This window comes from Malania oleifera, chromosome 9, assembly GCF_029873635.1.
Source record: "Malania oleifera isolate guangnan ecotype guangnan chromosome 9, ASM2987363v1, whole genome shotgun sequence".
Classification (NCBI taxonomy): Eukaryota; Viridiplantae; Streptophyta; class Magnoliopsida; order Santalales; family Ximeniaceae; genus Malania; species Malania oleifera.
The window spans coordinates 36,714,204-36,730,462 of record NC_080425.1 but is presented as its reverse complement, the minus strand read 5'-3'; the positions used below and the strand labels follow the sequence as shown (position 1 = coordinate 36,730,462).

At 36.9% G+C, this 16,259-nt stretch overlaps 1 protein-coding gene across 3 annotated transcripts in view; it reads left to right on the top strand.

Annotated features, from left to right (window-relative positions):
* Positions 1–16,259, top strand: part of LOC131164793 (separase) — an 85,405-nt gene that overhangs the window by 21,389 nt on the left and 47,757 nt on the right. For all 3 annotated transcript variants that reach the window (XM_058122245.1, XM_058122244.1, XM_058122246.1), the window contains exons 15-16: positions 15,766–16,029; positions 16,125–16,248. In XM_058122245.1, coding sequence (XP_057978228.1) covers positions 15,766–16,029; positions 16,125–16,248 — 388 coding nt within the window. The remainder of the gene's footprint in view (positions 1–15,765; positions 16,030–16,124; positions 16,249–16,259) is intronic.

Below are 16,259 nucleotides of genomic sequence, written 5' to 3'. Positions count from 1 at the left end.
TGTTGAGAGACTTTTCCGTCTATGATAAGAGGGTACTTTTCTGCAACCAAATCATATGCTATACAGCCAATATAACTGAAGCTGCAAATGAAAAAGGAGTTCAAAAATTGCTTTGCTGTTGTGCTAGAAAAATAAATTTTTTGGAGGTACAAGGGAGAGGGAGGAGGGGGGAAGAGAGCTGCGGGGTTGAGGGTGGGCTGGGGGTGGTTTAGTTGGGAAGAGAGGGCGGCTGCCACCTGGTGTTAGCCCCACCAAATGGGTTTCTGTAAAAGGCTGATCTGGATATGGTTGGATATGGTCTTGCTTGAGCATTTTTTGTTTCTGTGAATGGCATAATTAGTTGAATAATCTGGAATTTATAATTTTTTCCCTAAACTGTTGAACTTGAAATTTATAGATCTATATTAAAATGTATTAATAATTTTTTTTGGAATAGAAAAAGAAGCATGTTTAGAAAGAGATGAGAGAAATTACAATCTAGGAGAGGACAAGAGGTCCTCATGGCAGGGGAAAAAATAAAAATAAAAACCAAAATTAAAATCAAGACAAAGGAAAACAGAAACTAACAAACCCTAATTAAAAAAATTTCTCTTTAAACGCTGCCTTTCATTATTGATGAAGCTCTGAAGCATTGTTAATTTTGACTTGACTTTTTTCATGTTTCTTTTAGCTCCATCCAATCTAACTTCATTTCCTGTACAATGAACCAACCACAATCCTATTCCATTCAAAAAATTTTGGGCAGCGACATCCTGCTCACTAATCTTTTCCATGGGGGTTGGAAGATTCCCATCCTTACACTTATTACTCGCAGCCTAATTCTCACCCAAGCCTGAGCCCTAATATTAGGAAACCTTATCTTGGTTTTTTTGTTTCTTCAGTGCTGAATAATTGGTCGAAGATCTAACATCAATGATAGACCGCTCCCTCAATTTATAATACATGTAAAGTAGTAGATACCAATAGCCACAATAGCGTTCCAACTCACACTTACTGACATAACTCTAGCACATATGTGGCATGTTACACATGAATTTAACATGAGTACTTCCCAAGGCTTTAGTGAACAAATTAGCAAGCTGCAAATAAGACTTTACATTAGAGGTTGTAATGAGCTTTTGCACAAGTTTTTCTCGAACAAAGTGACAATCAACTTTAATGTGCTTTGTTTGCTCATGGAAGACGGGGTTAGGGACAATATGAATGGCCGCTCAATCATCACACATCAACTCTATATGTTGAGAATTTGGAAAACCCAATTCTTCCAACATGATCTTCAATAATGCAAGTTCACATGTAGAGTGAGCCATGACCCTATGCTCTGACTCAACATTTGACTTGGTCACTACGATTTGTTTCTTACTCTTCCAAGAAGCCAAATTACTACCAACAAAGATACATGATTTGGTTTTTGGATCTTCTATCGGAGGGTGACCTTGGTCCAAATGCATCTATATATCCCTAAATATGAGTGTGACCTTGATCCTTATATAAAAGACTTGTCCTAAGTTCACCTTTAAGAGATCTCAAGATGCGAATTACTACGTCCCAATGACTTGTCCTCAGATCTAGAAACTGACAACACATGTTGTGATAGATATATCCAACCAAGTGATTGTGAGATAATTCAACTTTTAAACAAGTGTACATTACCATCTTGGGTTAGCCAAGTCACCTATATCTGACACTTACTTATTGCTAGGATCCATGGGTGTATCAAGAGGTTTGGATCCCAATAGCCCAATGTCATCTAAAAGATCAATAACATACTTCTTTTGTGACAAGACATTCCTATTTGTGATCTTAATACATCTATAGCCAAGAAGTACTTCAATGGTCCCAAGTCCCCGGTTTGAAATTTAGTCTATAGGAAAAGATTTAGATCTTGGATGCCTTGATCATCATCACCAATAATCACAATGTATCCACGTACACAATAAGCAAAATCCTACTAGATAAGAGTATGACAATAAAATACAGGGTGATCTATTGCACACCGTAGAAGGCTAAACTCAAGTACTACTACAACATTGAATCGACCAAACCATGCTTTCAGAGTCTATTTTAAACCATATAATGATTTCTTGAGTTGACACACCGAGCTTGACTCCTATTGAGCAACAAAACCAGGTGGTTGCTCCATATAGACCATTAGACCTCCTCTTGAAGACCACCATGTAGGGAAGGATTCTTCACATCTAATTGATGCAGAGGCCAATGATAAGTAGTGGCTAAGGTGGTCAAAAAATGTGTTGGGGCAAGTTTTAGAGTCTAGAGAGAATGTGCTTGCATAATCCAAACCGTACACCTGAGTATATCCTTTAGCAACAAAGCGGGTCGTCAAAAGAGCTACCGAACCATCAGGATTGACTTTCACATTATACACCCAAGGACAACAAAAATAGTGAATAAACTTATTAGGAGGAAGAGGTACCAAATCCCAAGTATTATTATCATATAACGAATGCATCTCTTCAACCGCTGCAATAATATGTAAGGATCTAGAAAGCAAGGCAAAGGAAGCAACTCATCAAGATCAACAAAACTTATGGAGTTAGAGTTCTATGGTGTAGACTCGAAGAAGGTGACATCAATAGAGACATATAATTGATGTAAAGTAGGGCTATAACGTCAATTTTCCTTTTGAGTATAAGAATATCCTAGAAAAGTATATTTGGTAGCATGAGGATCCATCTAATTCGTTCTTGGAGTTAACTAATGGACAGAGAACACAACCGAATATACGAGGAGGAAGGAAGAACAAAGGAGCCTTATGGAAGATAATTGAACATGACATTTTACCACCAAGGACAGCGGATGGCATTTTATGGCGAGAGAGCAAGTAGAAAGCACAACATCACTCCAAAATTTTTTTTTGGGACATTCATTTGATACAATAGGGCATGGTTTTGAAACTCATACAAGGCTGGCCGGTCCAACCTGATTAGACCAGAATTGGCCATTAAACCTGTTAGGTTGTACTAAAGAACCAAAATTTCAAGAACCAGCATCAACCTGGTTAGACTTGGACAACTCAGTCGGATTGGGCGAGTTAATCGGGTTGACCCAGCCACCCACTTATATTATATACATTAAAAAAAAGATGGGAAAGGGAATTATGTTCGTAATCGAAATTGATCATTGATCTCTAGGGAAAGATGGGAAGTTTCTTACTAGTAGGCCCTAGTACTTGTGCTATATATATATATTTTGATAACAAAAGAATTTCATTGTTAGAATATGAATGTACAAGGAGAGAGTAAAGCATCTCCTTTCAAAATTTTTGGAAACCCCAAGAAAATAAAGAAAGACAAAACAAAAGGAACATGAGAAACAACCCAAAATAATCAGCAGGCACTATCATTTCCGCAAGGAAAGCCAATCATGCTGAGCATCTGTAAACCGCATCCCTCTGAAGTCCCCATTACCCACACATTAACGAGAAGCTAAATGTTGAATATTATCCCAAACCAGTAATTGAGGCAACTTCTTCCCAGCAAAAATGTGCGTGTTTCATTCCATCCACAAAATCCAATGGACAGCAAATAAGGCACAAATCCATATCTCCTTGCCCTCTTTTTCCTGCCAAAACCAACAAATTGAATTGCCAAAAACTCCATTTTCTTTGGGAAAACTCAACATTCCACAAAATAATTAAACTACTTGTTCCAAATCCTTTGGGCAAAATCACAATGTGAAAAAAAAGTGGAGCAGTTTGAGAGCAATTAAAACAAAGCACACATATGTTCAGACATCGAGCCTTTAAAGGTCTTCTAATTTGTAGCAAGTTATTGGTGTTGCTGCTATGAAGCACAACCAGCCAGAGAAAAGCTTTGATTGTATAGGGAACTTTGGCCTTCCAAATACTTTCATAGAGGAAAAAAGAGAACCAGAGCTAGTAAAAAACTCACAAAAAAATTTGCAGGTATAAAACCACGAGGGATCCAAGGACCAAGAATGAGTATCAGCTTCCAAAGAGACTCGACAATTATTCAGCAAGACTAACAAGGAGGATAACTCCTCCATCTCCCTATCATTCAAAGGTCTCCTAAAGTGAAAATCCCAAGAAGGTAAAGGACCACCTTGTCCCACAATGAAAGAAGAAATAGTTCTATCCTATCTTAGCTTAATTGGAATAGGCGAGGAAAAGAGGAGTGAGGACAAAACAACATTCCCCAACCATAGGTCTTTCCAAAAGTGAATATTATAGCCTCTACCCTATATAAATTTAGTATGGGGAATAAAGAGGGAATAAATATGAGAGATGGCTTTTCATGGATGCTATGAAGAACATCTAGGACCTGAATTGGTACCCCACCCATTCCCATCAAGTCCAAATTTACTTTTTATAACTTTATGCCACAAGGAAGAGATTTTTAAAGGAAACCACCCATGCATGTGGATACATTACACAATTCAACGTGGTGTAGGTGATAGCATTATCACTATGAAGTAACCTAATTGGCATGTCGAACTGAGTCTTTATTTGAGAATAGAAGGCACAAAAGATATTTAACAACTAAAAGCAATCTTTCACCAAATATAATGAGGTCATACTAGATAGTCATTGATGAATGTAACAAAGTACCAAAGACCTAATTTCAACATGACATGACTAGGAACCCAAACATTGAAATGGACTAGCATTAAAGGACTAACTACCTGTTTGTTGACTTGGCAAGTAAAGGAACACGATGATGTTTTCCCTATTGGCAAGATTCAAACTCAAGATTTACAGAACTCAAAACCCTAGTTGTTTCAAATTGTCCAAGGACAGATGACTAAGGCAATAATGGGTTTGAAGTGGTGTAGTAGCGACTATGCCACTAATGGGGGGAGAAAGTGAGTCAAAAGTAGCAAAGTCATGAGCCTAACGTCCTGTGCCAATTATGTTCTTCGTCTTCAGACCTTGAATAAGCACAAAATCAAGAAATAACATTATAGAACAATTTAGTGACATTGTAAGCTTACAAACTGATGTGAGATTTAAAGGGCATTTAGGCGTATACAAAATAGAAGAAAGAGAGGTGGGAGGAGTGGGATTTACTGTTCTTATCCTCTTAAGTGCAATATTGGACCATTAGCAAGGGTAACTTGAGGTAGATTTTTAGGATACTAGAGGGCAGAAAAGAAGTTGGTTACACCTGCCATATGGTCGATGGCGGTAGAACTGATAACCTAAGGACTAGTGGGAGAGATACTAGATGACATATAGATAGTAGAATTTCCCTTTTGAGCAAAAGATACAATGTGATGAGATGCTTGATGGGATGGCTGATGCTGTAAGAACCTTGAATACTCTTCCTGTGTGACAGTTGTAGGATGCTGTTTGCTTGAATAAGTGCTTGATGAAGGGAACACTCTTTTGGTATTTGTGGTTGCTATCCCAACACATACACAACCTTGATATGGCAGCAAATCAGAAATACACAGCAAACAAAATGCACTTGAGATTCACAGACTCCATCCCAACAGTCCCAAAAGGAACCAACAACAAACAAGGTGAACTTTTGGACCAAATGAAACAACCACAAATAAGGTTAGCCACTCAATTGACCATAAATGAGTCACCAACAACCAGACATAGCCCCGCCGCAGCCCCCCAAAATTAGCCTGCACACGGCACCAATCAATCACCTTAATGATTCTTGACAACCACAAATAAGGTTACATCACCGAATCAACCATGAACGAATCACCAACAACTGGACATAACACTGCCACAGCCTCACAAAATCAATGTATGAACGCTGCCACTGCTCCAAGAGACTCACCAATGATCTTTACTAATACCGAATAACCACTAACAGATTGCCAGGAGTGCATGGTCGAAAAAGGTTGAATCTTTGAACAAAAAACATGGCCAACAGCTTGATGTTGTGGTCTATGGAAGAAATCCAGACATTATGGAGAAAAAGTGCATAAAAAACGGCTGGAAATTCTCACGCACTGGCGCATGGGGGTGCAAGGGCTGATTTCCGGTGATGGGATTTTACAGCGCTATTGATTGGAGGGTTATATTTTTGTCTATTTGGTTGGTTTTGTGAAATATGGAGGGTTTTGATGATTTTGAGAAGGGCAGCAACTCCAAGATGTTTTCCAGCAACGGCTAAGTTTGCTTTGGTGGTAGGGTTTAGGTTTGGATCTTGCTCTGATACTGTTGAATAATGGGTAAAATAGAAGGCCTAACATCAATGACAGGCCTCGCCCTCAATTTATAATATATGTCAAGTAGTAGATCTCAGTGACCATAATACCCTTACTAACTCGCACTTACAAACATAAGTACATGCTAGTAATGTTAAATTGGGTAACATGGAAGACCTAACATCAATGAAAAACCTCTCCCTCAATTTATAATATATGTCAAGAAGCACAAACCAATGACTATAATACTCTTGCTGACACACGTAGTAACATAACTCTAGCACATACTAATAATGCTAAATGACCAAAATAACCATTAATGTTCAGGAGTCTAAATGATAGGAAGGTGGAGGCTCTTTGTCACTCAAATAGATCCATTCCACCTTCTTGTAAGTGGATGGTAGATTTTGAACCATGTATGTTTGGTGTTTATTCCTGTATGAAATCCTTCCGTTCTAGTGTAGTGTAACGCGTTTTTGTACTCCATTTCCTTAATGAACTTCATATTGAAACTAAAGTTCCATCAAAGGTTAGGGTCTTTGTTTCATTACTCGTTAGAGGGCCCTAATAGGATTAGTAAACTTAACACTGATCATTTGTTGTTGTAATGAAGGAATAATATAATATGGCTCTAATATTTGTGCGGTGTACTTTTGTAGTTAATTCTCATCTTCTCTTTTAGGCATTGCTCTTGTTAAAGATTGATATACATTGTTGGTGGTAATCTAACATGGTATCCAAGCTGGTTACTAGGAGCAAGGTCTTAAATTTCGATTTCGAAGCTCCAAAAGTACGAAAATTTTGACAAAAAATTCAATTTCGATGTCAATTTCTATTTCAATTTGAAAAAATACGGAATTTAGTAGTAAAGCATGGAATTCTTTTCGAAACTTTAGAAATGGTTAACAAACATAATAATATAAGTTTAAGACTAATATATTACAAATTAAATATATCTACGTTTTGTATAAGGTGGAGTAGTTGTAAAATCTCATGTGTATCAAACATATTTGTAAGGTAATGTACATTAAACATATTCAATTAATACAAATGAAATTCATAAATCATTTAAATATTATTTATCATACAAATAATGATAATTTAGACATGAATGCTTAAATAAAATGTTACTTTAAGTTTATTTTTTCATATAATTTCAAAAGCACTTGTAATAATTTTTTGTTTTGATAAAATAAATAAAATAAACTAAAAGAGAAATTTCACTTTACTCTTAAATCTCTCATTTGAATTCCGACGAAATTTCATTGTATGGTTAAAATTTTGACAAGTTTCGCTAAAATTTTGAGATTTTGATAAATTTCGGATGATTCGTTGAGATTTCGACGGAAATTATGCAAGACGGAAATCGATTGCCATTTCGATTTTGAGGGAGACAGAAATTGGAAATTTCGACAAAAATTTAGACAATTTCGTGGAAATTTAAGTCCATGACTAGGAAATCTTGGGTTCTAGTCTCGTTGCCTGCATTTATTGTGTGGTGTTTAAAAAAATTATTGTATTCCCTATAATGGGTGTCATTTACCGTGTGTGTTTATCTCTCCACATACTGTGGGTGGGCTGCACGTGTGGGGGAGTGTTAAAGGTTGATACACATGCTTGGCCTAGAATCTAAGCTTAAGTTTTTAGGTAAAGTGATAATTTAACAGCTGTATTGCCTAGTATATGTGGAATTTGCTATTTGGCCTTTTTGGCAAACATTAACCCTATTTTGGAGAGGCTTTGGATTTGGATATGATTTTATTTAAAATTGTATCGAAATTTGTCCAAATCCCCCCAAATTCAAATCCAAAATCCATGTTTTCAAATGCAGCACAAGTTTGCTTAGATTTGGTGGATGTTCTTGTGCTTTTTGCCTATCATAAACAGTTGAAGTACTTGTTCTTTCTTCCTTTAGGAGTGTTTTTTGGAGGAGTTTTTTTGGGGGGGGGGGGGGGGGGGAGGAATATAGGAAACTAAGAGGTTGTGGAGTCTATGATTTGGTCATTGATGTATTTAGTTGGAGAGGGATGCTCAGATTTTTATGGGTCCGTTTCTGCTTTTGGAATTGCGGGGCTTATGCATTTGGAGGTGTTACTTAATGGGATGCTTTCTCTTCAGTTTTTATTTAAAATTTACTCTTTTACTCCTTTCTTCTTCTTTTTATTCTTCTTCTTCTTCTTGGTAGGATAGCGTATCCTCTTTGTTTCTTTATCTTCTCTTTAATAAATATATGCTTTCTTATCATAGGAATTGGGCGCTGGCCCAGAGTCTTATTGGGCTGACCTGCAGACTTATAAGATCCATAACCTGTATTTGTTTAGAATATTCAGCAAATGCAAAGTACTATAAATAATTCCAGGTCCAGACCACACTGATCTTGGGCTTATTTACTCCTAGCATCTTTATCTCACAAAGCGTAGCTACCTCAAAATTCACAGAACCATCTGCCGCCCCTCTACTGCACAGCAGCCCAGACCCTCCACATTTGTCGCACTGGACCTCTTCCTTATGAACTACTGGTTCTGTCCTCCCTGATAATACCTCTTTCCAACCCTGTGAGCAAGGCAATCACAAGGCTGACCGACGATTATGTGTAAAGATTTACTCTCCTCCATATCTGACTATTTAAACCCATTGAGGAGGAAAGAGGGAACTGAAATACAGGGCAAGAACCATAACTAGAGTAAAGAGCATCATAGAGAGCATTCTTTTTTAGCATTTCCACTATTCTTTTTTTAAAGTTAAAATTCTTCAACACTTGCTTCTGATCCCAAATTAGGGATTTGAAAGTTTAAGAGCTCTTTTCAAAGGCAGAATGGGCATAGTGCCTCTCTATTGAGGCTGATTCATTGCAAATCCCCCCCGGGCGGGGGGGGGGGGGGGGGGGAGCAATAAGGGCATTTCCACTACAGGGATGTGGAAGCAGGTAGATCTTTGAGTCTTTCTAGAAGGAAAGTTGTGCAGGTAGAGATGGATATTGGAGAGTACAATTGTTTGTTCTCAAACGAAAGTGATCTGTGATAAGGGATCTCTCAAATGGCTCAACTGTAAGGGTAAATGGAAGTGTTGAGGCTGTGAGAGTTTCCAGGCATCAACTGTTGGAGGCTGCTGTTTGTGCTACTAATCATAGGGATTGGGAAGGGCAGATTTCTGTGAATGAAGATGCGTGTGCAACGGGGCAAAGGTTTGAATGGAGGAGTAAAGCAGAAAGTACGGACTGCTGATGCGAAAATTAATGGAGAGGATGAGTCTGGTTGATTGGGAGGAGAGTGGAAGAGTGAAGCAGAACCGACTGTGGCTGCTGAAGTTAATGGTAAGGATGAGTCTCTGGTCACTGGGAATGATTTTGAAGTGGTCAAGCCCATTAAGGTCTATTCTCGTCAAGGGATTAAATTTTTTCCAAAATCAATATGGATGGTAGTTATTGTAGAGGAAGGGTTGAATGGTTCAATGCAGAGTCCAGTAATGAAAGGCACTAAGGCAGGGGAAAGGAAATTGAAAATTGGGGTGGGGTCTGATAATTGGAGTGTATTTGATAGTGAATTTGCTTGTGATGGCAGATTACAATTGGATTAGCTTCGGGAACAAATTTTTTGTGTTCTATGTTGCTGGTAGTTGCTGGTGATATTTCCCATGTGTTAGCGACTCCACTTGATGGCTTAGTGGGTATTCTTATTTTTAAAGTTTAATAGCATGGTTAAATATGCAGGGGAGCTGGTTGGGGATGGCATTTTACCTACCCTTGTCCACTACTGTGGAGGAGATTAATGAGAAGGGTGTAGAAGCTCAATAATTATTAGATAAGAAGGGTTTGTGCTTGTTTTATCCTGGAGGTCAAGAAGTTCTTTCAAATGATGGGAAGAGGAAATTGAAAATGGGGATGCGGAAGCTAGAAAACTTGCTGTAAATCATAGAAAATATAGAATTAATTTAAAAATTAGATACATAATCTTTAACTATTATCTTAAATATCACTGTACAGCTTAAAAAAATTCTAAAAAGTTACTGTTATTTGGCTTATATTATAATAAAAATTTGATAAAAAAATTATAATAAAACATAATGCGTGTTATATACATGCCCTTTATGTCTCTCCCTAAAATATTAGTATACAAATTAAAAAAAGTTAACAAATTGCTATTATTCAACTTATTCTTTTTATAAGAGAAATTAAACTTTTTAAAAAATAATTACAGGCATGTTACAGCACAATGTGTATATGATCATCTTTATATTTATAACCTAAATATAGTGTGTGTGGCAAATGAAGTTATCTGATTAGGACCAAATTCATGGTGCTGTAAAATTAAGAAATTTGGTCGTAATCAGTGCTCTGTTCTTAATGGAATTGCTTCCTTACAAAAGGAAATGGGGGAAAATAAAGCTCGTAGCAATTCTTAAAACCACCCTTAACAATTCCTTGTAGGAGGGAATAATTGAAGCTGCATATGAAGAACCAAATACTTAGTTGCTAAGTTATTGACTTCAACTCATCTTTTGTTTCTATGTTCTACAAATGTAGATTCTTGCTAAACTAACATAAGAACTTTCCGTATATGTGGAGAAAAATTTGGGGAGACAAAGAGGCACGAGGACAGGACAGGACATTGGGTGGGGAGAGAGAGAGAGAGTCACGGGGAATGAAATGTTCAAAAGAATGCCTGTAAGATAGGTGATTGAATAAAAGGAGAAAATGAAAAATGTGAGAGAGACTAGCATTTAAGTGGAAAATTAAATGAGGGAATGGTGGAAAGAGTCATCAAGGTTATTTTTGGAAATCAAAATTTTGTCAAATGAGACTATTGCAAAGATGTTTTGCGAGTAGTGTAACTTCTTTTCCTATAAAAAAAATTCTACATTTGCCCAAAAAATATAGATAGCAAACCGACACAAGCCAAATAACTCTTCAAAAAAATAAGAAAGGAGCTTCCTCATCTCCAAATATTTGGCATTGTGCAATCTTGTTATGCCCAAGTTACAACCATCCAGCTTCTTCTCTGCCTTCCTTGGGATGCTTAGCGATGAACACAGTTGGAATCATAACAAGTTACTCCAAACAAATTCAGAATGTTGTTGCAGGATCCCAAAGTTTCACCAATGCTTCCTAAAATCGAATTTGCTGTTGCATTTCATGAATTTGAACCTTGACCCTAAATTTAAAACTATGGAGATCTCAGGTAGCAAAAACACTTTATCAAATTGATAAGGGTCTCCGTAGGCCACAAGGCTCCACGCAAGCGTAGGGGGAGAGTCGTCACAGTGTACGCATACCCCTGCTTTTATACAGAGAGGCTGTTTCCTTGAACTTGAACCCAAGCTCAACATGTTAAAAGGGAGCGACTTTACCATTGATCCCAGGTCCGCCCTCATCAAAATGGTGAGAATTTTATAAAAATCAAATTTGGGTATTTTGCCCCAGATGTGCATGGACTGTCCAGACAATGCTCATTTGCAATCTACCCATTTTTTTTATATTTGCGAAGAGTAATTCCACAATTCAAATCAGGTCATTTGAATTTAGGTTCATAATTGGCCACTCCTTATCGAGCATTCTCTTATCCTTTCTCCATCTATTTGGAGTAGGAGAAAGAAAGCTTGAGTTGCCCAGAAGATGCTTGTATATTGGTAGCACTTCAATGTTGGTGAACTTAATGCAATAGGAATACCATATAAATATATTTTAAAATTATCTTCTCGAGGCTTATTCTTTTCATCATCTGATGTTGTTCTTTTGGTGATATGTATTCCTTGTCGACAAGTTGGTTTATAGCCCCAACTGTGTTTGTGGAGGGTGGATAGTCTAATGTTGTTTGTATTGCTCTATGAGATGCCCTCTTGCTTCTTTAACTTTTCTGATTGCACACTCATTCTTGGCAGTAAATGAAGTTTATGACAGCATGCATGTATGTGATTGCCTTTGAGAAGAGAAATAGTCATTAACACGTGATTTTATTGGGATTACAACTTTCTTGAACCATATTTATTGCCTTAAATTTGCACATCACAGGCCTAATTTTCTTCCATGTATCTCTAGAATACTGGCACAGTTTTATGTCAACTGTGAAGTTAATTAACTCTTAAAATGTTCCACTCATCACAGTTGATCTTTGGTATGCCTTTCAGCACATTAACAATTTGATAGTTCTTAATTGAAGATGTACAGAGAGTTAAAGTAGGCTAGGTAAAATGAAGAAGTGCTTCAAACATGTCGTGTGATTGTAGAATACCCTTAAAATTAAAAAAAGTTTTTATAGGATGGTTATAAGACCAGCTATGCTGCATGAATCAGAATGTTGGGCAACTAAGAAATAACATATCCAAAAAAGTACAGGTTTCCGAAATTAGAATGCTAAAGTGGATGAGTCATATAACGTTAAAACACAAATTAAGGAGTGAACATATCACGGTAAGTTGGGGATAGCACCTATTGAAGATGAGATAGGGGAGGGGGGCAGCTCAGATAGTTTGGGCATGTGCAACATTGGCCAAATAGTGTATAAGTGAAGAGGAGTGAGCTAGTTGCTGTAAGTGACAGTTTAAGGGGTAGGGTATACCTAAAATAACTTGGAATAGGATGGTGAGTAAGAGCCCTTAAATTGTTGGAGGACATTGCCCGTGATAGTGTAAATTGGTGGAAAAGGATTATTGGGGCCAATGTCTCCTACTGGGGACTTAAGGCTTGGTTTGTTGTTGTTGTTATGTAGATGTTGATGCTTGTCCTATATCAGCTTTTCCGATGCTGTCCACTTTTATGTGACGTTACTTAGTGATTTGACAGACCTTGTGTGGATGAGGATGTTTGCATGTATAGCTGCTTGTTGGTTTCCTTTTGCATTATCTTGCATTGGGGATGATCTCATGTTTTCTGGGGGTTTATGAGAAACAAGTGCCCAAGTTAAAATACTGTACATAGGGTAGGTTATAAAATCTTCTACTCTGATTTGCATATCAAGTTGGCATTTCCACTCATTTGCCACTTGCCAGTTTAATGATATCTCCAGCCATACTACTGCCATTTCCTTAATTTACAACTTGTTGCAGTTACACTGTTAAGATGAACAGAAATATATACAAGAATTTTTTTTTTCTTGGTTATTAATGCTATCTGGAAGATGAAGACTTCTAGATCAATAACACTATTCTCAAACATGGTGTATTCCTTTTATGTTTTCACGTAGCCTATATTTGTTCTTGCATTTATATTTTGAACTTGCAAAAAATACTTATCATCTTACTTGTAGTAGATGTTTTTTTATGGAATTAAATTTTTTTTTACTTATTTATTTATTTTTCATCACAAGCTTCTGTATCCTGAGGTATGCTTCCCTAATTGCTACCCAGATTGGATGTGCTAGGCTTCTCTTCAGACTGAACACACATTTCTCCTATGGAATCATCACTCAATGATATACTGTATACTGTATCCTTAGTTAAACATGTGTTTGGAATTTGAGAGGCATGCTATTACTCAAATATGATTCAATTGAAGTTTTCATATCTATTGCAGCCTTAAAGTTCAGCCACACTCTTTTTACTGTTGGCCCTGAAGTTGGTAGTCTTCGCAAAAGTATTACCTTGTTATCTTGCTGGGGAATTGTGTGTTGATTCAGTTAAGAATTTAACACACTTCAGTTTTGGTGGGGCTCTATGTACTGCTGTTTAAAAGACAGATTCCTTTATAGGTCCGTCTTTGATTTCGTTTGATCTTTTGTGGGCCACTTCATCCTTTCTAATTGTGTCTGAAACTATGATTTCTTGGACAAAGAAATTTGGAATCCTAAAGTATAATTGTGATTCTTTACGAGTGCAAACCATCACGACAGAATACTTGCATGTCCTTAGGGTGCATTTAATCTCAGGCTAAGGTTTTGCACGGCTTGCTTGGTTTGGATAATGAATATCAATGTTTTATAAGGCGAAGGCATAGGGTGAGGCGTTTTAACCCTGAAGAAGTGAGATGTAAGCCATAATGTGTTGGGGCGTAGGCCTTTAGAGAATTTGTTTCTAAGATAAAAATATGTAAATAAATTATATATATTTTAAAAAAATGGAAAATTAAGAAAATCATAAACATAGCGTAGAAAAGAAAATTATATATACTTTGCAAACTACTTCTTGGCCATTTAAAAATTGCTAACTTGAATACATGACATAAATCATGACAAAAAATAGCTATATTATAACAAAGTTTAAACTATTTTCATGATCTAAGATACAACTCTTAGTTATTTTGGAAAGGTTGAGGTTCAAGAGTTTTAGAAATCAATTCATATTATGACATTCCTTTTATAAAAGGATGTAGTTAAAATTTTTTACCAAATCCAACTTGAGAATCACACACCCAAAATGCTTAAGCCTTAACCAAAAAGGAACAAAAGATATGCTGTTTATAAAAATGTGTAAGCCTCAATATGAAATGCGTTAGCTTTTTTGGAATTTCGTATTTTAGATTGACCCTCGAGGCATTTTAGGCATGCCTTGGCTTGAGGTGAGCCTCAAGGCGAGCATCGATTGAGCCTTTTAAAACACTGATGAATAGTATTGAACTGGATTGGATATGATAATTATCCTATCCTATGTTTGGTCTGCCTTTCATGAGGGTTAAGGTAAGGAAATGAGTGGATTATTGGGTATAAGATGCCTAGCCTGAAGTGGGCGGTGGCAGGTGGGATTTGGGTGAAGGGGGGTGGCCAGCTCTAGCCCGCATGTATGTGCTAGGGAGCCTCTCTTTGCCAGTCCTATTGCTTTTGTTAGTTCCTTTTTATTTTATAAGATAACAAAAGAAATTCATTGATAGATTAAGAATGTATAAACAGGAGAATAAGACATCTCCTTGCCAAACTAGGGGTAACCCAGAAAAAGCAAAAACGAAAAACCCAACAGAAATGACAGGTTCTTTTCTGAGAAAATATGCTTGTTTTGTTTCATCCACAGGCCCCAAATAATGCTAAGAAAGCACATTTTCATTACACTTTTCCTTCCTTTTTCCTACGGAAACTGACAAGAAATTGCTGAAAGATCCTCCACTGTCTCTGAACAAACCCAACATTCTTCAAAATAATTAAATATCTTGTTCCATACCCTCCAGGCTAAATCACAATGCATGAAAAATGTGGAGTAGTTTCTGAACAGTTAAAACAAAGCACACAAACATCTGGAGAGAGCCTTAAAAGGCCTCCTAATCTGCAACAAGATATTGGTGTTGATCCTATTAAGCACAACCAACCAAAGAAAAAGCTTTGATTTTATGGGGGACTTTGGCTTTCCAGATAATTTTATAGAGATGAAAGGAAAAATCTGTACTGGTCAAGAACTCACAAAAAGATTTGCAGGAGTGAAATCCCAAGGGATCCAAAGACCAAAATTGGCAATCAGCTTCCAAAGAGATCTGGCAATTAGTCAACAAGACTAACAAAGAGGATAACTCTTCCATCTCCCTATCATTCAAGAATTTCTGAAGCCTAGTCACTCTAGCCCATGAAACACTTGCACCCGATACCCATTTGATTTTTCTGTTATTTACTTATTTAATTTCATGTTCTTAATTAGTTTTTTTAGGATTATTATTTTTTTATTTTGAGTTGCTTTCTTCTAATGAGTTGTTTTGGTGCTCTTTAGGCTCTCTCATATGCAAAAGAAGCACTCCGATTACGTAGTAAGCTCTTACAAGAAAAATTTAACTACTCTGTGGAGCTGCAGAATGAGATATACAATGGAAATGGAGAAGTAATTCAAAGGCGTAGTTATGGTCTTGGCAATCTCCGACTAATAAGTTCTGTGGCCACTGAAATTTTTCCCTTTGATACTACTTCACGAGACATAGTAGGCTGTGTTCTTACTCCATGGAGTGTACTTCAATGTTATCTTGAAAGCACCCTGCAGGTTTTACTTGTTCTTTTATATTTTCTGGAAATTCAGGACTTAGTTTGCTTCGTTGACATGATAACTTGATTTTATAGTAACACTTGTATGCATAGGTTGGAATTATCCATGAAATTATTGGGAATGAATCTGAAGCAGAAATTCTTTTATTGTCGGGGAAAAACATCTCCTACTCCGAAGGCTTGCCTCTTTTTGTTGTTTCTTTTTCGTCTGTCCTAGGTATGGTGACA